Source organism: Myotis myotis, unplaced genomic scaffold (assembly GCF_014108235.1).
Source record: "Myotis myotis isolate mMyoMyo1 unplaced genomic scaffold, mMyoMyo1.p scaffold_m19_p_2, whole genome shotgun sequence".
Lineage (NCBI taxonomy): Eukaryota > Metazoa > Chordata > Mammalia > Chiroptera > Vespertilionidae > Myotis > Myotis myotis.
In genome coordinates this window covers 71,570,399-71,595,461 of record NW_023416324.1, presented here as the reverse complement: position 1 = coordinate 71,595,461, position 25,063 = coordinate 71,570,399, and the positions used below count along the sequence as shown (strand labels likewise).

Sequence of the window (25,063 nt, the reverse complement as noted above, 5' to 3'; positions counted from 1 at the left end):
GCCACTGAAAAATCTGTGTTTTGTAAAGGGGGAGGGGGAAGCCTTTCTGTTATAAAAGAAGTAGAAAAGAATACATTTAGTGAGGCACTCATCCTTTCTCACTTCCAACAATGTCCATCTTCTTCTTCAATCCCTTCCATTCCCCTCAAACATTCTAGCTCTCCACCCTTCATCCTAAAATAAATCCAAAAGCTTCTATTGATTGTCTTTCTCTTCCCTTCACTGCAAGAAATTTTTTTTATCTCTCCTCACAATTTCTTTAACATTTCTTCTTTTCTGCTTATTCCCAATCCCTAGTCACCATCTCACCTTTACGTCATATACCTGCCTAACTAGTCTGAGTTCCTGGGAAATGTAACATAAACATCGTTACCCCAACCAATTCTTTAAATGCTATTTTATTTATATTTAACTTCACAAATAATACAAGAGTGATTGTTTTTTTAAGAAAGTATACGTAAAGAGACATATGTACTACTTGTTAGGTTAGGTGGCTCAGGAGGCGGCGCAAGAAATAGAGTCCAGTGAATCAGAAAAGAAAGGAAAGGAAAAGGTTTATTCTGCGTCCTGGGAGACCCACGTACCCCAAGGACAGGGCACTGGATTCACGCCAACAGGGAGGGGGGCGCTTTTTTTATACTGCGGTTGGGTGAGGGGCGGGGACATGAGCTGAGGAATTCTCTGCTGCAGGGAATGGGCGGAATATTCAGGACGAAGTTCTTATCTGTGTGGGGGTATGTGAATTCAGGAAGAAGCTGGTATCTGTGTCTGGCACCTTGATCTGTGAGAAATTCCAGGGGAAGTCCATTATCTTGTCATGTCTGCATGTATCCGATCCTGGGCTCTCTCCGACCTAACACTACTACTTGTAATACCTTAAACAATAAAAAAAAAAAAAAAAAAACCCACGTAAGCAAAATTTTAAAAAAAAGTATACGTAATGCAAACGTCTCTTTCGGCCACATCCGAGGCTACATTAAAACCTTTAGAATTTGCCGAACCAGTGAAAGAATGGATGGAGGAGGGGAAGCGGGAACGCAGACCTCCGTCACGGCGAGTGTCACCGCCCCACAACGTGGGGCAAAAGGATGGTGCCCAGAGTGAACGCTAAACCCCATGCCCTCCGCGATCCCAGGGAATCGCCGGAACTCGGCCGGGGGGCGGGGGCGGAGGTAGGGAAGAGGTTCTCGCGAGATCAGGAATTCTCGCGGGAAACCGCGAGCGAGGCCCTTCTCTGACGCACTTCCGTGGCTCGGGAACCGAGACGGGCCAGGTGGTTGCCAGCCGGTGAGATGGTGGTCACCAGGTCGGCGCGGCCTCGGGCCGACATCCAAGCTACGTCGCCTGAAAGCTCCAGGCAGAAGGTAGGGAATAGCGAGGCTCCCTCTTTTCTGCTCGCCGCTTCGCAGAGTGGCGCCCGGGGAGGGGGCGGGGGGCGGGGGGCGGCGGCCCTGATGCTGGAGCGTCGGGACGAGCCTGCCTGCCGCGCGGGGCTGCGTCCCGGCCGCCGCTGAGCCTGTCACTTCCTCTGCTGTCTTTACGGCGGTCCTTAGTGTGGAACCGAGAGGTTAGTTAACTTGTTTCGGGTAGTTCAGCCCAAACCTTTTAACTTTACTGTTAACACCGTACTAAGGATTTGTTTTGGCCACCAAGCGTGAGCTAATTGAGCGGGTGTGGAGTGAAGGGCGCCTTTTCTCATGGGGAGGCTGGCGGAGACCCCACAGCACCTCCTTTTGGCGTGGGGAGGTCGGCAGTGATGCCGCCTGGCGGCTCTCGGTGGCGCTAGTTGTCGCTCCCTCTGATTCTGGGAGGAAGGAAAACGAATGTTAATTCTCTTACGTAGGTAAAGGTAAGGGCAGCGACCAGTTCTGTTGGTGTGTGTTCCTAAACCTATCTTTGCTCGGAGTTAATAGTCTCCTTATTCCCTCTCCCCCATATGTTTCGGAATATAGGTCCGCCTAGAATATTTGACATTTTTAGAAGTAGAAATATTTTCTTTTCAGTTATTATTATCATTATTACTTTGCTCTCTAAAGACAGAGTCAAGGACTTGGGTGAGGCGAATGAAGCAGGGCCCTGCAAATGCAGGGACAGATACAGTATATAAGTTTTTAAAATAATGGATGGTGGTGTTGGGTTTTGTGTTCATCTAGTTTACTGAGTTTTTTTTAGTGCTGTCTTAAAATTTGCTCCTGAGGGTAGTGCCTCACTCACCTTGCCCATGTCCTAGCCCTCCCTAAATCAACAGTGTGCATTCTCTGGCTTACAGAATTCTGCTGAAAGAATTCAAGCGAATCCAAAAGGCAGGAAGGAATCTCCATCTGATGACTCAAGAACTGCTGGATCACAGGGCAATAGGAAACAAAGTCCAATCCCTAAAACTCCTAAAACTGGGACAAGAAAGAGCAGAACTAGAGCCTCATTATCAGAAATGAACAAACCAGCTACTGATGGAGAGACCTCTGAAGCAGATTCAAATTGTTGTTCTGTATCTGAGCCCCAGGATTCCATTTTAAGAATAACTAGGAGAAGGCAAATCTTAGTTCCATGCACCCCAGTGTCCAGTGTTAGGAAAAGGCTGAAAATAACTTCAATAAGTGAGTCTCATACTGAAGAAGAAGTCTCTGAAGCAGAATCGCATGTTTCAGGTATTTCTAGAATTGTGCCTTCTACAAGAACCAGAAGTAAGGCTAAATCCCTAACAGATCCAAGCCAAGAATTACATTCAGAAGCTATTTCTGATGCTGAATCATCATGCTCAGAAATTTCTACATTTTCTGGAATTGCAACTAGAACAACGAGGAGTATGCAGAGGAAATTACAGGCACAAACAGAGAAGAAAGATACTAAAATTATACCAGGAAATGAAAAGCAAATGATAAACTCATCTATGAATTCAGATACTAGACAAACTTCTTGTTTACAAGCCAGATCTCTTTCTCAGATAAATAAGCCAAATATCTCTAATGAAATCTGTAATGATTTTGATAATGATTCCTTCCATGGAAAGTCTGGAAAAAAACCAACAGTGCAAAAATGCCAACGTCTTAATAAAAAAAGGGAAAAAAAGGCTAATGTTGCACCTCTCAAAGAAATAACAAAGCAGAATTGTAAGAGTTTAGATGAAGAAGCCGAAGGAATGATAGATAAGGAGAAAGAAATTAATGAGAAAAATTCTGAGTTGAAGAGTTTTCCTGAACTTCAGGACAGTGGCCTTCAGCAGTTAATTTCTGAGAGGCATTCAACCCCCCAAAATAACAAAACTACATCAAAGCCCTCAAATCTGAACTCTGAGGCTATAATGAAATCATTAGCTCAAACATTTGCAGTTGTGGAAATAGACAGATGGACTGAAGAGAGAAAGAGCACCATAAAAAGAAGTGACTTCACATCTAGTGATGGTGGTGGTAGTGATGAAGAAGAGTGCACAATTATAGCTGATAGTGAAGACATGAATGAAGAAAGAGATGTAGATTTTGAGTGTGATACCAAACTGTACAAGTCTGAGCTCAACACATCTCAGGATGATTCTGTTTTATTACTTCTCAGCAGTGATGAAAGCCAGCAGTCTGAAAACAGTGAGATTGAAGAGGACACTATGTGTTTTGTTGAAAATAGTGTTCAAAAGGGGTTATTACATGGAGATTCAGAAAATAAGTTATCTGACAATGCATTGTTTGTAATTGACACAACTCCTGGATTAAGTGCTGATAAAAATTTTTACTTGGATGAGGAAGACAAGTTCAGTGAGGTTGCCACTGAGGAAGAAAAAGAGGAGGAGGAGGAGGAGGATGAAAAAAGTGAAGAGCCATCAGACCAAGATGAAAATGAAGATGAGTTTAGTGATGAAGACGACTTACTAAATAGCACAAAGTCTAAACTGTAAGTCTTGCCTTTATTTAAAATAAGTTTTTGATACATATTTCAAGTGGTTAATTTACCATTAAAATATTAAGAAGCCAGGGAATTGAGGAAATTATTGCCTCGAGTTCTATATGGAAGAGCTCTTTTATCCAGCATTTCCTTCATCTCTCTGGATGCCTATGTTAATCATATTTTTCCCAACAATGATAGCTAAAAGTGCTTCTTTTGGTGATATATTAAAAATCATCTGTTAGTATTTTCCTGCATGATTGTTAATAGCAATATAAAAGGGAAGAAAATAATTTATTTTTTACTATATGTTGATTGTAGAGAAGTTGAAAAATAAAAGCCATCTATCAACCACTGAAAGGCATTAATGTTTAGGGCTACTTCTTTAGTTTCTTTTTCTTTGCTTTAAATTTGTTTTTCCCAAGTACAGGCCCTGGTAGCAATGTATCCACAAAATACAGGCATCCTTATAAGGAATTACATATTAATGGATGCCTAGTGAAATCAGTCTGAGGATAGGCTCAGGCATTTTTATTTTTTAAAAGCCATGGTCCTCTGTAGTAGTATAATTACAATGTACAGTCAGGGTTGAGAATTTCGAGACACTGCAATAGAATGATTTCACTTTCCACTAAAGGTTGATTATCAAAACTTTTAGCTGCTCAGTTTATATGAATAATTAGGAAAGAAAGTGACTGTAAGTCCAAATATACTTGCTTATAAAAAGGACCTTTCAGTAATATAAGGTAGAAATTCTCATTACATTAATATAGTAGGACCCCCAGGCCAACAGCAGAAGAGTCTAATTTGTTAGGTCTGGGGAAAGACAGTTTTTTAAAAGTTCCTGTGGGAAATATGGATGCTCATCTGTTTAAAATTTCTTTGGTTTAGTGGCACTACCAAATGCCTTTGATTACCCAGAATATTCTAAGTTTGGATAACTTGGAAATTCAGAGTAGAATAACCTGTCTTTCTCATTGGTTTTATTTTTAATTTTTATCAGAGTTACTGTCTTCCTGTATTATCTCATTGGTTTTAGAGATGAAAGTTTGTACGTTTATTGATTCACTACCTATATATGAAGTTGAGCCAAATTGCCAGAGGCAACTCATCTTCTTTTCTGTAATTCTTTTCTTTATAAAAATCCTGTTAAGAAATCAATCGTTATATTATATGGCCTTAACCCTCTTAAAGAAAATCTGAGGAATAAATTTGCATGTGCTACCAGAAAAACTTTAGTTTAATTCATTATTCATCCCCGAATTTTTTCCTTAATGTCTTTTACTAGATTATGTATTTGTTCAGTTTTTCAAAACTTCATTCCAAAGATAAGGATTTGTTTTGGTCGTTGACAGTAAAGGGGGAGAGAAGGGGAAAAAAGAAATTTTGAAATAGTCTCAATTGTTTCCATTTTGATTTAATTACTTGATCTTTAAGTGATCATTTCTCTTTCAGTCTGAAGTTGACAAGCAGCACCATAGACCCTGGTCTGAGTATCAAGCAATTGGGTGGTTTGTATATAAATTTTAATGCAGACAAACTACCATCAAACAAGAAAACCCTAACACAGATCAAGGAGAAAAAGAAAAATGAGGTAAGTTACATAGAACTAGCCAATTACTTCTAGAAATGATTAGTCCTTGATAAGAGACCAATTTTCCTACAGTGAAATCATATCAAGCCTGCTGTGCTCCTTTTTTCCTTCTTTCCAGAATAATCGTCACTCTTTTTTATGAAGTCCTAGCTGCAAAGGATGACTCTCTTGCACCCACCAGTTATGATCCCAGGGGGAGTTGTATTTTCTTCTCTTTTCTTGCTATACTTTTAGTTCTTAACTGTTCTGGACTGTGATGAGAATCTGAAGGCTGTGAGTGCCTGCCTCCCTCACTAGGAAAAGACTTAAAATTGTACATTTAATTTCAGAAGAAAATTATAGGGTAGGTAATCTCATCCAAATCCTCAGCTTTAGCTGTCCCCTTGCATAGCTTCACATTTGTATTTTCTAGCCTTGTGCATCTTCAGGTCTTTCTTCAAGACTTTAAATCCAGGTGCCTGTAGTCTGTTCTTTATATGTGCTCAGGCACTTGACCTCACTAATTGCCCTACTTCTCTATTCTCTGCCTGAACCAGCTCTTTCTTTTCTATCATGGTTAATGATGCCAAAATCTTTCCATTTTGCAATCAAAAAGCCTAGGCTACAAGGCTTCTTACATACTTTCTACTCTGTTTCCTCCTTTCACCCCACTGTCACTGGCTCATGCAGGCCTTTAGACTACCGCAATAGCCTTCTTACTCATTGTTCTTCAAGCTATTCTCCATACTCTTGCTAGATTTCCTAAAAACATAAATCTGAGCATTATACTCTGTTGAAGTCTTTCAGTGGTTCCTCAGAGCTTTTAATGTGCCTTTATTCCTCCAACTCTATTCACTTGCTGCATTCTTGCCATTGAAGACTGCTAGTTATCTAACATACCTTGATCTTTCCCAGGCTAATACAGAGATAGATCACTGTCTTTGAGAAACATTGTTTGATCCTAGTGCTTCCCCTAACCTCCTTTGTGCTTCTGCAACATCCAGTATCGATCGGATCCATTATTAATCATTATTTTATTATTTTAATCGTTATATGATTGTTATTTTATTGTCTTTTATATTTATATTCCTAAAACAGGGTTTCTCAACCTCAGCAATATTTGCATTTTGGAATGGATAATTCTTTGCTGTGGGAGAGTGTCTGCGCATTATAGGATGTTTAGCAGCAGACTTGGCCTCTATCCACTAGATGCGAATAGCATCCACACCCCACACCATATACACACATTCACAAACACCAAAAATGTCGTCAGACATCGCCAATTGCTCCCAATGGAGAACCACTGTCTTAAACCCTAGTATGGTACTTGACACACAACAACTTCTTAATAATTTGTTAAATGGCTTGCTTTCTTTTCTGAGTGATAGGAATGTCTAGACTGCTACTGTGCTACCCAGAAACTTCTAAGCCTAAACCTGAATTGGGTATGTCTGAATTGATAATTGATAATGTTAAATGTTATTGACCAAATTAATATATGCGTATTTCCTATGAACTAATTTGAGGACAAAGGAGTAGTCTTTTTTAGTTCTTGCACTGGGGGAAATTACTAATTACCCTAAGGCTTCTTTTAGTCACATAAATGGTATTTATTATAATATTTAATCATCCTAGGCAAAAAGACAAAAAATGCAGAAGTAATTTAGGAAAGATGAACAGATTTGACTGACTACATAAAATTTTAAAACTTAAGCAGTTAAAAACACCTTAAAGACAAGTAAAGGACTACATTCATATCACTAAGATACAAAGTACATTTCTACAAATTAATAACACAATCCTAATTTAAAATGAAAAAAAACCCCACAAACAAAACAAAAACAAAAAACTACAGGCATTCCCACAGAAGAGGACTTGATGTGTAAAGATGATCAACAGCAAATGAAAATAGCCAAGAGACACCACTGACAACATACAAGAAGATAATACTCAGTGTTGGTGACAAAATAAAGATAAGGGCCCTGATAACTGTTGGTAGGAGTTTATATTATTTGAATGCAAGCAATTTAGCATGACCTATAAAATTTTTAAATAACACATTTTGGAATTTGTTTTACAAAAGTAATCACAAGTGTGCAGAGGTGGTGTTTATAATGATTAATGGAAAAATGTTTAATATAAACTGTTAAAACTAAATGTCAGAAGGAAACCTGTGGTGTATATCAGCTATTAAGAAAATTGTTGATCTGTGTATAAATTGACATTTAAAGATCCGAGATACACTGAGTTGCAAAAAGCAGATTTGTCTAGATAGGATGATCTCATTAGTATAACATAAAAAGTATATGTTGTTGAATCAAAATCTGTATCATGTACTTAATAGTCTAGCCTGTCTCCTCAGATTACAAGCTGTTTTACCAACATCAGAAGAACTTACTAAAAACCTGTCAGGTTTTCTTCAGGGATTTCAAGAGCCATTGTGGCATTGTTCCCATTGTCTTATTTTCCAGTTGTTTGGTACAGGTGGCTGGTTGCACACCAGTAAGTACAAGTAGACACAATGTAAATCCAATGTGTGCAAATTCAGATTAGTAAAAGAAAGTTGAACTGATCGATTTCATAGATTTCCTAAAAAAATCCTGGACATCCTTCCAGATGACCTTCTGGATGAAGCCGGGGCTGCAAGGGAAGTCCGGATCCCAGGTGCCTGCCAGCAGTTTGAGGGAAGCCTGGGTCCTGAGTTCCAGAGGGAAGCCAGTGCCGGCAGCCAGGGGAAGGAAGGCCTACTTTTGCACAAATTTCGTGCATTGGGCCTCTAGTTGTAATATATTTTACAAATTTAAAGACAGGTACAACTTTGCAGTAGTATGTGCATAAAGAAGGTTAATATAGCCCAGCCAGTGTGGTTCAGTGGTTGAGCGACCTATGCACAAGGAGGTCACCAGTTCAGTTTCCTGGTCAGGGCATATGGTTATGTTGCAGGCTCTATCCCCAGTGGGGGTGTGTGCAAGAGGCAGCTGATCGATGTTGATATTTCTCTCCCTTCGATGTTTGTATCTCTCTCCCCCCTTCCTCTCTCTCTAAAATTAATAAAAAGTTTTTTTTTAAAAGGTGAATATATTTGGAGTAGTCTTCAGTCTTTTTTTATTTTTATTAAATCTTCATTGTTCAGATTATTACATTTGTTCCTCTTTTTTCCCCCCATAACTCCCCTCCTCCCAGTTCCCGCCCCACCATCCACCCTCACTCCCCACCCACTGTCCTCATCCATAGGTGCACGATTTTTGTCCAGTCTCTTCCCGCATCCCCCACACCCCTTTCCCCCCCAAGAATAGTCAGTCCATTCCCTTTCTATGTCCCTGATTCTATTATAATCACCAGTTCATTCTGTTCATCAGATTATTTATTCACTTGGTTCTTAGATTCACTTGTTGATAGATGCATGTTTGTTGTTCATAATTTGTATCTTTACCTTTTTCTTCTTCTTCCTCTTCTTAAAGGATACCTTTCAGCATTTCTTATAATACTGGTTTGGTGGTGATGAACTCCTTTAGCTTTTCCTTATCTGTGAAGCTCTTTATCTGACTTTCAATTCTGAATGATAGCTTTGCTGGGTAAAGTAATCTTGGTTGTAGGTTCTTGGTATTCATCACTTTGAATATTTCTTGCCATTCCCTTCTGGCCTGCAAAGTTTCTGTTGAGAAATCAGCTGACAGTTGTATGGGTACTCCCTTGTAGGTAACTGAGTTTCTTTCTCTTGCTGCTCTTAAGAGTCTCTCTTTGTCTTTTGCTCTTGGCATTTTAATTATGATGTGTCTTGGTGTGGTCCTCTTTGGATTCCTTTTGTTTGGGGTTCTCTGTGCTTCCTCGACTTGTAAGTCTATTTCTTTGACCAGGTAGGGGAGGTTTTCTGTCATTATTTCTTCAAATAGGTTTTCAATAGCTTATTCTCTCTCATCTTCTGGCACCCCTATAATTCTGATGTTGGTACGCTTGAAGCTGTCCCAGAGGCTCCTTACACTGTCTTCGTATTTTCGGATTCTTTTTTTATTTTGCTTTTCCAGTTGGGTATTTTTTGCTTCTTTGCATTTCAAATCTTTGACTTGATTCTTGCGCTCCTCTGGTCTGCTGTTGGGAGTCTGTATAATATTCATTATTTCAGTCAGTGTATTCTTAATTTCTTGTTGGTCCTTTATCACAACATCGAGGGTCTCATTAGATTTCTTGAGGATCTCACTACATTTATCGGCGGTCTCACCAGTCTTTTTGAGGGTCTTACTAAATTTATCGGCGGCTTCTAGACAGTTCTTGAAAGACCTTAAAAGTGTGGTTTTGAACTCTATATCCAGTAGTTTGCTTTCCTCCATTTCTGTCATTTGTGTCCTGTTTCTTTGTCGCCGCATTTTTTATGCTTTCTTGGTGCACCCCCTAGTGGTCTTTGTGCACAGTCTTGTTCTAGTTAAGCCTTGATTATTGTAGGTAACACTGGGGGAATTTGACCTCCAGGCCAACTGGCTGTGAGAATCTAGTCTTCAGTCTTGAGAGATGTTTCCATAATAAGGCAAAAAATGATGAAAAAGCAATATGACATTTTGAAGTTTTAAAACAAATTTAATATTTTTATAGATTATGCAGAAAGCCATCATTACTCCTGATTTTGAAAAAAACTACTGTGTCCCACCTTATCGTGAATCAAAACATCAGCTTCAAAAACAACGCAGAGTAAGTACAGTGGCTCATTATTTAGAATGTTTAGATATATTCAGCTCATGTATGACACTAAAGGCCCGGTGCATGAAAATTCATGCACTGGAGGTGGGGGGTCCCTCAGCCCGCCCGGCCTGACCCCTCTCACAGTCCAGGAACCCTCAAGGGTGGGAGGCGACCTGGCGATCAGGGGAAGGCAATGCCCCATCACACCCCAAGCATCGGTCGGCCCTGGTTACCTGAGGCCTGGGCGGCTGGCCGGCTGGCCGGCTGGCCATGGGCGTCTGGGGGGCTCAGGGGACTGGGGTCTTTGGAGGCAGGCATGCGGAGCAGCCCGGCCCTCCTGGGGGCGGGCCTAACCTTGCTGCGCGCCTGCTGCCCCAGTGGGGCTGAGGGGACTGGGTGCTGCCATCTTTGAGGGCAGGGCAGTCAATTAGCATATTCCCTTTATATTAGATAGGATGGTTATGCAACTAAAATTTTTTTTTTTTTGGAAGAAAATTGTTACAGATACCTAAGGGCTTATAAAATGTGGTTCCATAAACATATTTTATATGGATTTTCACAAAGTGAAAGTGCACTAAGTGGTGCACATAGATATAACTTTTTTCCTTAAAAACAGTGACAATTACCATGTAAGATCACTATCTATTCCTCTTGGCTTATGGGTACCATTCACTAAAAGCCAAGAACTATTTGTCTGTTGCAGGCTATTGTAGGGAACTTAATGTAGCCAGCTAAAAATCTAGTTTATTTAGTCTACCAAATGAACTGGTTTCTTTAGTAAAATACGGAGCAGGGCATTGCTTCTATCTGACATTTCAACTGATAAGCATAAAAAACTTATCAAGAGAGTTTGGAGGAAATTTAAGGAAGGTGCTCCAATAATGTCACTAATGTGAAACACCTAGGCACATGGTAGATACTAGATAATATTGGTTGTATGAATGGAACAAAAAAGCAAATCACTTGCTAGGAGTTTTTAAAAGAATAATTTTTTAAATATGTTTTTTTAAATTGATTTTAGAGAGAGATATATATCAATCACTTGCCTCACATATGCACCCTGACCAGGACTGGACCTAAAACCTGGGTATGTGCCCTGACCAGGAATTTAATTGGCAACTTTTTGGTGCATGGGATAAGATGCTTAACCAACTTAGCCACACTGGCTGGGGCTAATTTGTTATTTTTATTTTTTTAATATATTTTTATTGATTTCAGAGAGGAAGGGAGAGAGAGAGATAGAAACATCAATGATGAGAGAGAATCATTGATAGGCTACCTCCTGCATGCCCCCTACTGGGAATCAAGCCCGAAACCCTGGCATGTGCCTTGACCGGGAATTGGAACTGTGACCTCCTGGCGATCAGGGGGGCATAGTTCAACTCTCAACCACTGAGTCACGCTGGCCAGGTTATTTTTATTTTTTAAGAAGTAATACAAATTTCTGGACTGTTGGAGTGACTGACTTTGAGATACCTGAGTGGCTGAATAAAAGTGTTAATGTTTACATATTAACTTTAGAAGCAAAAATGTTTTTATACATTATCTCTTATGTAGACTATTTTAGACAATAGAAATTAAAGCTGTGGGTTTTTCTCCCAGTAAGTCAGCAAAATTAAATTTAAAGGAGCCCTCATTTTTGACATCGGTAATGCTTTACCTAATTTACCAGAGAGATTACTTTTTGTGGTTTCATTCCTTTTTTGCAGGATAAATCTGGAGACTAATACGTTCTGTAAAGTAACACCTTATTTGTTTTAATTAATGAAATTTTCTGTATGTACAATTTGGGGGGAAATAAGGTATAGTTTATACACTTTATTAAAGTTAGAGTGTTATTTTTGAAATCTGAATTTCAGAAAGAGCGACAAAAAACAGCAGGCGATGGCTGGTTTGGTATGAAAGCTCCAGAATTAACAGATGAACTAAAAAATGATCTCAAAGCACTGAAGATGAGAGCTGGCATGGACCCAAAAAGGTTTTATAAGAAAAACGATAGGGATGGCTTCCCTAAGTACTTCCAGGTATGAAGCAAACAAAATAACGGTGGTGACATTCTGTGGATTTTAGCTTTGAAAGCATTAAAGTGTGACCTTTCTGTTCACTCTTAAGATAGATGAATATTTGCAATGCACATCTGCTCAGGCCATATAATAATGGTCAGAACCCAATTCAGATAGCCACCAGCTTGTAATGGCTTTCCATAGAGAGAAACAGTGTTGCAGATGGTAACTAGGTTCCTACATCAGCTCTCTAAAAGTTGTGGAACCTAAAGGTGGGTGTTCCATCCATGAATACTACTAGCCTATGAGCAAGAATTCTTACAGAATGGAGGGGGAAGGAGGGAATCATTTGTACCAACTCTTCTTTTCAAGGTAGAGGGATATTCCCAGGCAAATAGAAGATAAGTTAAAAATTGGTTTTCAAAGTATTTTCAGATGAAAGTCCAATGGAGTCATCCTCTGGAGCTCTCAAATTCATTTTGTTCTTGACTACCTTTCATGTCACTCATCTGGATTATTAGAATAGTCTGCCCTCCCTTCTAGTACATCCTCCATATTGTAGCCAGTTATTCTAAAAAAGGGGCAATCTGTTCAGTGATAGCACAGATATCACTTAATGATACCTTCAGTGATTCTTTGTGACCTTGATAGGGCCCTTCACAATCTGCACCCAAACCAGTTCACCAGTCCTCACTTTGTCACATAGCCCTCTTATGCGCAAACACACACAACTACTCAGTCTTCTTGGAATATGCAGACGGTTTTGGCATTTGACTTTGCCTGTGCTTGACTTTGCCATGTTTGCTGGTGAAATTTTACCCATATAAATCCAAGCTAAAATGTCATCCTTTGTGAAACCTTTATCTCTCTCAGACACAATTGGTCACTCAGTTTTTAGAGCATTGTAATCTTTTGTTCAGCATAATACTGTGTTATGCTTTAATTTTGTAGTTACCTGTCCATGAATCTTCCTTCTAAGACTGGGCTACTTGCTGCCAGGGACCATATGATCTTTATCTTTGTTTCCCTATACCTAAGACAGTGCCTGGCACATAGTAGACACTCGGTAAATTTACTTGTTTGAATCTATGAACTAATGCAGAATGGTCAATAAGAAGGTTCTAAGCTGGCAGCATTTATGATAATCTAGGACAGTGGTTCTCAACCTTCCTAATGCCGCGACCCTTTAATACAGTTCCTCATGTTGTGGTGACCCCCAATTTCATTGTTACAAATTGAACATAATTAAAGCATAGTGATTAATCACAAAAACAATATGTAATTATATATGTGTTTTCCGATGGTCTTAGGCGACCCGTGTGAAAGGGTCGTTTGACCCCCAAAGGGGTCGCGACCCACAGGTTGAGAACCGCTGATCTAGGAGATCAAATAGGTGGGAAGTAGAATTTCTGTGTTGATTTCATTAATTTGGGAAGCTAAAACAAAAGTTTGTATTACCTGTCCCACTTTTTTTCTCTAATTACGCTGTTCATCAAGAATTTACTGTACTGTCTAAATTATATAAGGAATTTTGGGTTTATTATAAACTAATGAAGAAATGTCATTAGGACCTAATGGAGATTAAATAGGTGATTTATTTTTGCTCTTAAAAATTAACTTTAATGTTGGTGTAATGTATGCTTATGTTTTTCATTTCTATAAATACATTTTGTAAGAGCTACTCTGAAATAAGAAAGCAACATTGCATTCAGGTGTCACATGACTTATTTTATCAATTGCTCATAGATTGGAACCATTGTTGACAATCCAGCTGACTTCTACCATTCACGAATTCCCAAGAAACAAAGGAAGAAAACTATTGTGGAAGAATTGCTGGCTGATTCTGAGTTTAGAAGGTAAAGGAATTTATGTTTCGCTTTATAACATGTATACTTTCCTTTACAATATGCATACACTTAAAATTTCAGATATTTTTAAATGCTTTATTTTAGCATGCCTTCTCAACAGTAGCACTACTTACATTTTGGATGGGATAATTCTTTATTAGGAGGGACTTTCATGTGCATTGTAGGATGTTTATCAGCCTCCTTGGCCTCTTCCCACTATATGCCCGTAGCAATACCCCATTCATAACAATAAAAATGTCGTCAGACATTTCCAAGTGTCCCCTGCAAGGCATAAGCATTCCCAGTTTAGAACTGCTTAGGGAGAAGATAAAAATATTTGACTGACTAGAGATGAATGAGCCTGCTAAGAAGACTAGGAAAGAATAGCCAAGGGGGCATTAAGAAAACCAGGAGGACACAATGACATAGAAGTCAAGGAAAGAGAATGTTTTAAGCAAGTATAAGCCAGAGGAAGTGATTAACAGAAATGCTGCTGAATAAGAACTAAAAACTTCCTTTGGATTTAGTTACAGTAACTGGCAGGGGCTTTAGGGGAGTGATAGGGAAGAAAACTGGAGAGTGAGTTGAAAGTGAAGAAATGGCATAGTCGTTGTGGCTTAATGGTTGAGTGTTGAACAAGAGGTCACTGTTCGATTTCGGGTCAGGGCACATGCCCGGGTTTTAGGCTTGATCCCCAGTAAGTAGCGTGCAGGAGGCAGCCGATCAATGATTCTTTCTCATCGATGTTTCTATCTCTCTCTCCCTCTCCCTTCCTCTCTGAAATAAATAAGAAAATATATTTTTCTTTAATAAAAAGAAAGACATTTAAGACATTCAACAATTTAAAAAAAGAAAATGAAGAAATGAACACAACTCTTTGAAGTTCTGTTGTTAAGAGGAAGAGAGAGGCAGGGCTAGTAGATATGGACTTAAGCGGATTTTTTTAAAAAATATATATTTTATTGATTTTTTTACAGAGAGGAAGGGAGAGGGATAGAGAGTTAGAAACATCGATGAGTGAGAAACATTAATCAGCTGACTCCTGCACGCCCCCTACTGGGGATGTGCCCGCAGCCAAGGTACATGCCCTTGACCGGAATCGAACCTGGGACCCTTGAGTCCGCAGGCTGATGCTCTATCCACTGAGCCAAATCGGTTAGGGCAAGAGGATTTTTTTAAAGATGGGAACAATTTGAATATGTTTAAAGCTCCTTGAAGCAGCTATGTATATATTATAGGAGATTTAAAAGCATATCTGCTAAAGTCCCAGATTGGTTTAATAGCAAAAGTGAAAATATTTATCAAGGGTTCTAAAAATAATATAGATTGTGGGTATGGAAAATGTTATGGAAGCTATTTAATGAGTCTGGGTAATGGTAAAAATTTGGAAATAAGCACTATCAACATTGCTGTGATTTCTGAGATTGCCATCATCAAGATTACAAAATACAGTTCAATTTTATCCACAACATATGGGTAACACCTAGGTATTAGAACACTAAAGAATAATATATATATAAATAGCCAGGGTCCGTAATATCCAATCGACTGAAGACTCGACCAAACACCGGAAGTCAGGCATGCTGGGTCGCCATGGCAACTCAGCACTGACTGCTGCGCTGCGGGCACTTCAGCTGAGGCTACTCAGCAACTGACTGCCGAGGGGGCTGCGATCAGGCCCAGACAGAGGCTGGGAGAGAAAGGCAGGGTCTGATCGCAGCCCCTGTAGCAGTCAGTGCTGGGTCAGCGTGGTGGAAGTCACTCCTGCAGTCATTGCTGAGTCACCATGGAGACCCAGCACTGACTGCCGCGCTGCTGGCTCCTCAGCGACCCAGCACTGACTGCTGAGTGGGCTGTGTTCAGGCCCAGACAGAGGCTGGGAGAGAAAGGCAGGGTCTGATCGCAGCCCCTGTAGCAGTCAGTGCTGGGTCGGTCTGGCGGTAATCCTGCAGTCAATGAACATAGGGTCAATATCTCATTGAGAGGAGTTGAGAATATAAAGTACAGAGTAGAGTAATTACTTATATTATTTTACATAAAACTCTTCAGCTAAGATATTTTCCTTTATTTAAAATGTATCTTTATTGTTGGAAGTATTGCAGATGTCCCTTTTAGTTTTTTTTTCTTCTCCCCATTGATCTCCACCCTGCACCCGCCCCTTCCAGGCCTTTGCCAGACTATTGTCTGTGTCCATGGGCTATTCCTATCTAATACATAAAAATCTAGAAAGATTTAGAGAAAATAAAATAAAAGATATGCCAGGTAAATATTGAACAGAAGAGCTGAAGTTGCTGCATGAATACTGGATACCGGCTTGAAGCCAAAACACAACTCATGAGATAAAGTTAGTCATTGTAACATAACAAAAGGTTTCTTTCACTAAAGAGATAAGATGGTTCCCAATACTTATACACATAATAGAACAGTGTGGGGGTTCAGAATGAGCCTCACCAAAATGTGTCTCAGTGGTATGTAGATTTTTGAGCTAAGGGCAATTTTAGCTTCAGGCTCAAGTGAAAATTCTGCCCCTCCCTTTACCTAAAAAAAATTGAATTAGAGGCCTTGCCCATAATAACACTTTATCATAATAAAAGGCTAATATGCAAATAGACCAAACAGCAGAACGACCGGTCGCTATGACACGCACTGATCATCAGGGGGCAGATGCTCAGTGCAGGAGCTGTCCCCTGGTGGTCATTGTGCTCCCACAGGGGGAGTGCTGCTCAGCCAGAAGCCAGGCTCATGGCTGGCTAGCACAGCAGCGGTGGTTGGAGCCTCTCCCGCCTCTGCAGCAGCACTAAGGATGTCCGACTGATGGCTTAGGAACATCCCCTGAGGGCTCCCAGACTACGAGAGGGTGCAGTCCAGGCTGAGGACCCCACCCCCACCCCCAGTGCATGAATTTTGTGCACCAGGCCTCTAGTCTTGGAATAAATAAGTTGGGGCAGTAACCTAGAAATGTAGTAGAATGAAGCATGTAAAAGGGTACTATACTAATTAGACTGAGAGACCTTCTGGACAAAGCCATGGTGGCGGGGCCGAAGCAGAGGCAGAGGCAGTTAGGGGCGATCAGAGCAGTTGGGAGTGATTAGGCCGGCCGGGGGGGCGGGGGGCGGGGGGCAGTTGGGGGCAAGCAGGGCAGCAGGGGGGGCCAATTGGGGGTGAGCAGGTTGGCGGGGTGGAGGCAATCAGGCCAGTGGGGGGGCAGTTTGGGGTGAGCAGGCCGGCGAGCAGGGTAGGGCAGTTGGGGACGAGAAGGCCAACAGGCAGAGTGGTTAGGGGTGATCAGGCAGGCAGGTGAGCAGTTAGGAGCCAGTGGTCCCGGATTGCAAGAGGCATGTCTCCCGGGGGGTCCCAGATTGGAGAGGGTGCAGGCCGGGCTGAAGGACACCCCCCCCCCCCCCCGTGCACAAATTTCATGCACCAGGCCACTTGTGAAGTATAAAATTGCAAGTTAGAGGTTGTCATATCAGCTCATTGTTTACCATACCTCAGTCATTGAATACCATTTTCACAATGTTACACAATTATCTGTGTACTGCTTACTTTATTTTAAAAGGAAGGAGACTTTATATTGCTACTGTAAATGAGTTTACTAATTATATTTTTCTATATACATTAAGATAAAATACATTACTTGAAATGAATATTGTCTGTTTTATCACTGAAACTTACATGGCACAATGTGTGGAACACTGACGGAAGTTTTTTTTTTTTTTTTTAATTCTTTATTGTTTAGATTATTACAGTTGTTCCTCTTTTTTCCCCCCACAGCTCCCCTCCACCCGGTTCCCACCCTACCCTATGCCCTTACCCCCCCACCACCACTGTCCTCATCCATAGATGTATGATTTTTGTCCAGTCTCTTCCCGCACCCCCCACACCCCTTTTCCCCCTGGAAATAGTCAGTCCACTCCCTTTCTATGCCCCTGATTCTATTATATTCACCAGTTTATTCTGTTCATCAGATTATTTATTCACTTGATTTTTAGATTCACTTGTTGATAGATATGTATTTGTTGTTCATAATTGGTATCTTTACCTTTTTCTTCTTCTTCTTCTTAAAGGATACTTTTCAGCATTTCATATAATACTGGTTTGGTGCTGATGAACTCCTTTAGCTTTTTCTTATCAGTGAAGCTCTTTATCTGACCTTCAATTCTGAATGATAGCTTTGCTGGGTAAAGTAATCTAGGTTTTAGGTTCTTGCTATTCATCACTTTGAATGAGGGAAGTTTTAATCCCCTCTACCCTGGCTCAAGAGGTTGTCTCTGACCACTTTGGGAAAGAGAACTTCACAGAATATATTTAATGCATCAGATGTTCATTAGTAGGAATGTTCTGGGACAGAAAAAAAATGTGCTTTTCTTTGTTATGTGGTTTTTTGTTTTAATTCATTTTTTTCAAATTATTTTTATTGATTTGAGAGAGAGAGAGAGAGAGAGGAAGGTAGGGAGAGAGAGAGAGCGAAACATCAATTTGTTGTTCCATGTATCTATTCATTCAATAGTTGATTCCTGTATGTGCCCTGACCAGGGATCGAACCCACAACCTTGACTTGTTGTAATGATGCTTTAATCAACTAAGCTACCTGGCCAGGGCTGGCTTTGTTTTATTTTTAATCTAACCTTAGATTTGTTAGAAAGTCTGTATAAGTTGTGTTTTGGGGATAGGATGGGCTGTAAAGTTGTAAAGGCTTTAAATAGCTTCTGTTTTAGAGAGAATTTTAGCTAATCCTTGGGTTTAGTAATGTGATAACAGATTTATTTACACAGTGAATGTGCTTTAGAACAAAGGAATTTTGTATATTTAGAGAATTTAACTTTTCATAATTAACTGTGGGCTGACAACTTCTAGCTACCACAGCATTATTTTTCTGCAATAAATTGTGCTTCTGTGTTTCCAAAGCCCAATGGGGAAATACAGTCTATAGTAGCAATTCTCTGGTCTGAGGATGCCTTTACACTCTGAAGAATTATTGAAGACCCAGAGAACTTGTGTTCTGTGGGTTACATTTATCAATATTTACCATAATGGAAATTAGAATTTAGAAACTTTAAGAATATTTATCAATTCATTTTAAAGTAATAAACCCATTACACATTAACATATTTTCATGAACAAAACAAAAATAATGAAATTTAGATCTCTTTTATGTCTGGCTTAAAGACAGTTGGAGCCTCATATCTGCTTCTGTGTCAGTCTGTTGTGATACAACACATTGTGTAGCCTCAGGAAAACTTCCCTGTACACTCATGCGATAGGCAACGATGTCTTAGTATACTTGTAAAATAGTGTTTACCTAATGGACTCCTAGAAGGGTCTCATTCCCAGACCATATTTTGAAAACCATTGGTCTTTGGTATATTTCTTAAGGTTCTAAGAAGTATATTTGTGAGTTTATAGGTAAGTGCAAATTTTTTGTTTTACTTAGTCCTTCTATTTTATTTATATTTTTATCCCACAAAAATATTTAAAGCATTTGATATTAGCTGGATGTAGTGCACGAGTTTCTAGTGACTGAAAGTTTTCAAAAACTTTCCTCTATAGTTGTCATTTTTTCTCACTAGCTTATAAGCTCCATGAGGGCAGGGACTTTGACCTCTGGTTCCCTCCTCTGTCCCCAACTCCTAGTATGGCTCCTTACACATGGTGGAACTTAGTACAAATGTGATGAATAGATGGTAAAAATGCACACACAAAATATTTGAGATTTAAAAGCAGGCTCTACCTCCCAAAAATGTTACATTGACTTCTAAAGTTTGATTTGTCATACTTTAGAACTTAAAAGTTTGGTTTTTATTTTTAGATATAACCGAAGGAAGTACTCAGAGATCATGGCTGAAAAAACAGCAAATGCAGCAGGAAAGAAGTTCCGAAAGAAGAAGAAATTTCGCAATTAAGATTCACCAAGCAAGCCACAGTATTTTACCTCGCCCTTTTATTTATTTACTAAAGATGTCTTTCAAAACTAACACCATCACAAAAAATTAACATAGACTGGCCCTATTTATTTATAGGGGTTTTCCTGTTTGGAAAAGTTGATTTGAGTGAGATTCGATCATGTGCCCCTTGGAGTAAAAGTAGATGCATCTACAAAAGTCCCACCCATGCTTAGACCCATAGAGGGGAAAAAGGAAAAGAACCTTAACAAATTTAATGGACATTTTGTAAAGTTTTCAATGCTTGGTTATTAAAGAAAATTGAATTAAAAGATATTTAGAAAGTAGAAAGTTTGTTAACATTCAAAAAACTTTAATGTGATCAAGGATATATGTAACAATATTGTAATTAACAATATTAATTAAAGATGTGGGGGTGGGGTATATGTAGGAGAGAGATAGTAGACAGGAAATGCTCTTTTGTTGGCTGTAAATTTAGGTCCAAAAAATACAGATATCTGGACTGAGATACACAGATCTACTTGTAGCCAGTATAAAAGTCATAGTTGAAACCAAAGGAAGGATACAAAAGGACTTAAAAAATAAGGAAGACTACCTAGAAAGATTGGGTTAAAGCTGATGAAAGAAGGACTTTCAAAATACCTTAAGATCTTGAATGATTTCTAAAATAGCCTGTCTTGTTTCAAAATGTTTTTAAGATAGCTTATTTAAAAAATGCATACAACACAGCTAGTTTTTTAAGTGAGGAAATTACAGAAAGGAAATTGAGGATGGAATAAATTAGATGAAGCCAGGGTGACAGAGATAATAAATATGAGCCATGAACTTTCTAGCATCTAACACAAAAATCAGTTCTGTGTCAGTGTTCTGCCATAAGATAAAAACAACTACTTTAAAGAAACATTATTCCTATTATTAAGGCCTGAGAAAACGTCCTTGAGTCCTTCCCATAATAATGTGAGAGGAGAGGCAATACTTGGCTATTGAGACCATAAACAGCAGAGTTTTAAGAAAATGGAAAGGGGTGGGGGGCAGGGAGGCTGTAAAGAAAATTTCAATAGAACCTTGAGTAAAGTTTTGGAATAAATTCATGGGATCCTACTCTTAGAAATAGCAAGTTAGAAGAAAACATGCTCATATGAAAAAGACATTTTAATACTATTTCAAGTCAGTCTCAAGCAATGGCAACTATTCAGAATAACTACCAGTACCATTTTCAGTTAGGGTTAAAACAAAAAAAAGACTTTCTAGGTAATCAATTCCTTAAGCATCTAATTAAAATGTAAAATTCATCTCCTCGTTACACAATTTAAAAGTAAAGAAATGTTTCCTATTTTAAAAGTAAAGAAGGAATGCTTCCACGTACTAATAGTTTCCAAGAAGCAGGGTCAATAGCATGACCTGTAATTAAATGTCATAAGCAGATCAGTGTTTTATCAAAGAAATGAAATATCTTAAAATGAAACGTGAAATAAATTAGGTATGGGGAGTTTCTGAAATGGAAAAGGTTATTAATAAATACTCACTAAACACTAACTATAAGACAAAAACTATTTTAGCCTCAGGTGGCGGGTGGTTCATAGTGCATGTTCGTTCTGATTATCACCGCATTACAAATTACCCCAAAAATCAGTGACTCAAAATAACCGTTGTTTTCATTGTATCTCTTGATTTGATGGGGCTCGGTTTGGTGCTTTTACATGCTATTGAATTAGTAGTATTCAGCTGGCAGCTAAGCAAATCTGGAAGGTTTGAAATGCTTCCCCAACATGTCTGGCACCTTGTAATGTTCTCTTAAAAGTAGGATGATAATTGAAATTTTTCTTGAGTTTATAGCATAAAATTTGCTATAAAACCAAAACAAAACCCACACATTTTGTGTGTCACTGAAGGCTCTAGCATGGTTAAATGGCCTCAGCATGCAGTATTTAGGAAGTTCTACTTCCTACATACCTCCTTCATAGTCACTCTCTAAGGCAGTGGTTCTCAACCTTGGCTACACATTAGAATGACCTGGGAATCTTTTTAAAATCCTGATTTCTGGGCCTCATCCTCCGGAAATTCTGTTTCTTTGTTTATCTCTACAGCCTTGCTCCAAATGCACATAATCCCAATAACTGTGATATGCCCAGCCAGGTATCATGATGTCATCTCATATCCAGAACCAGAAACATCATCTTTCTGAGATGATTAAATAAGCACTTAGCACTCACTGTGCCTGGCACATAACAGGTACTCAAAGGAAAGCTACTATTTCTCTGTTCTCTATCATTCCCCCCACTCCCCATTGGGGAAGTCTTCCTTAAACAATTTTAATGCCTTCCTGCATTTTACCTTCTATGGGCCATCTTTGCTTAACAAAACATGCAGAAAAACTTACATTCAAGATCTGACATTCAAGACCTATAAAATGCCACCACAGGTTTATATTCACCACTCCCCTGTCCATGCACCAAACTCCATTTGTGCTGATCATTTGCCTGTTTCTCTCTGCTTTACTCTGGGTTGCAGGAACCTGTGATATAAATATTTCTCTCTTTTCCGTGACCAGCACAGCTAGAGATCGGACAGGAGTCCTGAGTAGGGTTGACGGGGGATTGAGAAAACGAAAGAGACAGACACAAAGACAGTAGGGAAAGCTGGGACCGGGTGGGACAGCTGTCCTCTGATGGAGAGACAGTTGACCCAGAGCGATACAGTGTGTTTATTTTATACAGTAAGATACCAGGAAGTTTTACTAAAGTTTAAGATAAAGAAAACATGTGCATTCTTGTGGCTTCTTTGTAATCATCATCACTTCTGGGTGGGCCCAGATAATCATGTTTGTTCCTGGTGCCTGGCTGGATTTTGACAATGAAATCCACCCCCTGGAGCCTGAGCTAAAAGTCAGACTGACAACACACCTGCCTCTGGCAAGGTATGTTTCCAGGGCATGGCTCTGCCAGTTGCCACTGGATTCAGACGACAATCAGCTCAGGGGTCTTTCCCAGACACTTTCTACACTACATTTCTCGAATTCCCTTGCCAACTACCTTTCAGGTAAGACAATGCCCTAAAGACTGGAGAGCAGAAGGGGAGAAGTCAGGTATTTATCTCCTTCTGTACCCTGAGTTGGGTTGTGGCTCTGCCATTTCCCAGATCTCACCAGGCAGCCTCCCACCTATTGGCCCAGGCTTCTGGGTTCTGGTAACACCATCTCCTCCCATTCTCTCTCTAGCACAAGGGGTGATAGAGGTTTCCTACTGTTGCCATCTCTGGGTGACCTACACTTTCAGCATTTCTACCACCTGTGTAACAATCCCTTATATTAAACTAGAGGCCCGGTGCAAAAAATTTGTGCACTTGGGGTGGGGGGGATCCCTCTACCTGGCCTGTGCCCTCTCGCAGTCTGGGACCCCTCGGGGGATGACCACCTGCTGGCTTAGGCCTGCTCCCCGGGGGATTGGGCCTAAGCTGGCAATCAGACATCCCTCTGGCAGCCCTCGGAGGATGTCTACTTGCCAGCGGGGAGCAGACCTAAGCTTCAGTCGGACATCCTTAGTGCTGCTGAGGAGGCAGGAGAGGCTCCCACCACCACCACTGTACTGGCAGCCGTCAGCCTGGCTTGTGGCTGAGCAGAGCTCCCCCATGTGGAAGCTCACTGACTACCAGAGGGCAGCTCCTGCATTGAGCGTCTGCCCCCTGGTGGTCAGTGTGTGTCATAGTGACCAGTCATTCCCAGTCTTTCTGCTGTTAGGGTCAGTTTGCATATTACCCTTTTACTATATAGGATAGAGGCCTGGTGCACGGGTGGGGGCCGGCTGGTTTGCCCTGAAGGGTGTCCCGGATCAGGGTGGGGGTCCTGCTTGGGTGCCTGGCCAGCCTGGGTGAGGGGCTGATGGCTGTTTGCAGCTGGTCACACCCCCTTCAGGGTGGGGGTCCCTACTGGGGTGCCTGGCCAGTCTGGGTGAGGGACTGAGGGCCGTTTTCAGGCTGGCCGGCAACTGAAGCTCCCAGCCTCTCCTTTTTTTCTTTTTCTTTTTTCTTATTCTGGGATTTATTTACCTTCTATAATTGAAACTTTGTTGCCGTCACTGGAGCTGAGAGCCAGCTCCTACTCGCTCCAGCTCTGAGGCCACGGCCTGCTGAAAGCAGGTATCTGGGGTTTGTTTAGCTTCTAAAATTGAAACTTTGTTGCCATCACTGGAGCTGAGAGCCGGCTCCTACTCGCTTCAGCTCTGAGGCCACGGCCTGCTGAAAGCAGGTATCTGGGGTTTGTTTAGCTTCTATAATTAAAACATTGTTGCTTTCAGGCTCAGAGCCGGGCCGTGGCAGGTGGGGAACCTTGGCTTCCTCCATCACTGGAGCAAGCAAGCCTCCTGTTCGCTTCAGCTGCCGGCCGCCATCTTGGTTGGGTTAATTTGCATATTGTGCTGATTAGCCAATGGGAGGCATAGCGAAGGTATGGTCAATTACCATGTTTGTCTATTATTAGATAGGATTCTCTAGAACAGCGGTTCTCAACCTGTGGGTCACGATCCCTTTGGCGGTCGAATGACCCTTTCACAGGGGTCGCCTAAGACCATCCTGCATATCCGATATTTACATTATGATTCATAACAGTAGCAACATTACAGTTATGAAGTAGCAATGAAAATAGTTTTATGATTGGGTCACAACATGAGGAACTGTATTTAAAGGGCCACATCACTGCTCTAGAGTGATGTGTATTTCTGCCTGGACCTAATACATTTCAGCCAAACCAAGCTGGTTGATACTGAATGCTTGCAGGCAGTCAACATACACCGAGTTTTATGCGTGCCAGGTACTGTGCTAGATACAGTGAGTTTTCATCATTTATGTCTTTGTTCATATGGTTAACTCCCCTAATATCTTTTTCTTACCTCCATCCCACCTAATAAAATACTACTGACCTTTCAGGCCTATTCAGAAACCAATATTTTGAGCATCTACTCTGTGCGAGGCATTGTGCTTGGTGCTGGGGGTGCCCAGGGAAGGAACAGGGTCATCCCAGGCATCACAGAGCTGACAGTCTACATTTCTTCGTGAAATCCTTTTTCATGTTTTCTCCACTGATGTGTATACTCTTGAATTTCCCATTTTACTGTGCTTATTTTTATTTTATTTGTACTTAAGAACTTAGCAAATACAACTTATTTTTATGTAACTGTTCCATATGCATGTACATAT

At 40.4% G+C, this 25,063-nt stretch overlaps 1 protein-coding gene across 2 annotated transcripts; it reads left to right on the top strand.

Annotated features, from left to right (window-relative positions):
• The first annotated feature begins 1,210 nt into the window (after positions 1-1,210).
• On the top strand, positions 1,211-20,779 carry DNTTIP2 (deoxynucleotidyltransferase terminal interacting protein 2). 2 transcript variants are annotated; one of them, XM_036349066.1, is made up of 7 exons: positions 1,211-1,364; positions 2,270-3,882; positions 5,329-5,467; positions 10,034-10,129; positions 11,980-12,144; positions 13,870-13,979; positions 19,780-20,779. In XM_036349066.1, the coding sequence occupies exons 1-7, from the start codon at positions 1,293-1,295 to the stop codon at positions 19,871-19,873; spliced, it is 2,289 nt and encodes a 762-aa protein (XP_036204959.1). In that variant the 5' UTR covers positions 1,211-1,292; the 3' UTR covers positions 19,874-20,779. The 2 variants fall into 2 exon arrangements, with proteins under 2 accessions (XP_036204959.1, XP_036204960.1); XM_036349067.1 differs by lacking the exon at positions 1,211-1,364 and adding an exon at positions 1,453-1,567.
• Positions 20,780-25,063: the final 4,284 nt, after the last annotated feature.

Excerpts from the sequence above, each read along its gene's own strand:
- DNTTIP2 (XM_036349066.1), top strand. The coding sequence starts at position 1,293 with ATGGTGGTCACCAGGTCGGCGCGGCCTCGGGCCGACATCCAAGCTACG. Across the intron at positions 3,883-5,328 it reads AATAGCACAAAGTCTAAACT|TCTGAAGTTGACAAGCAGCA; the intron begins GTAAGTCTTGCC and ends TTTCTCTTTCAG. Across the intron at positions 5,468-10,033 it reads AGGAGAAAAAGAAAAATGAG|ATTATGCAGAAAGCCATCAT; the intron begins GTAAGTTACATA and ends ATATTTTTATAG.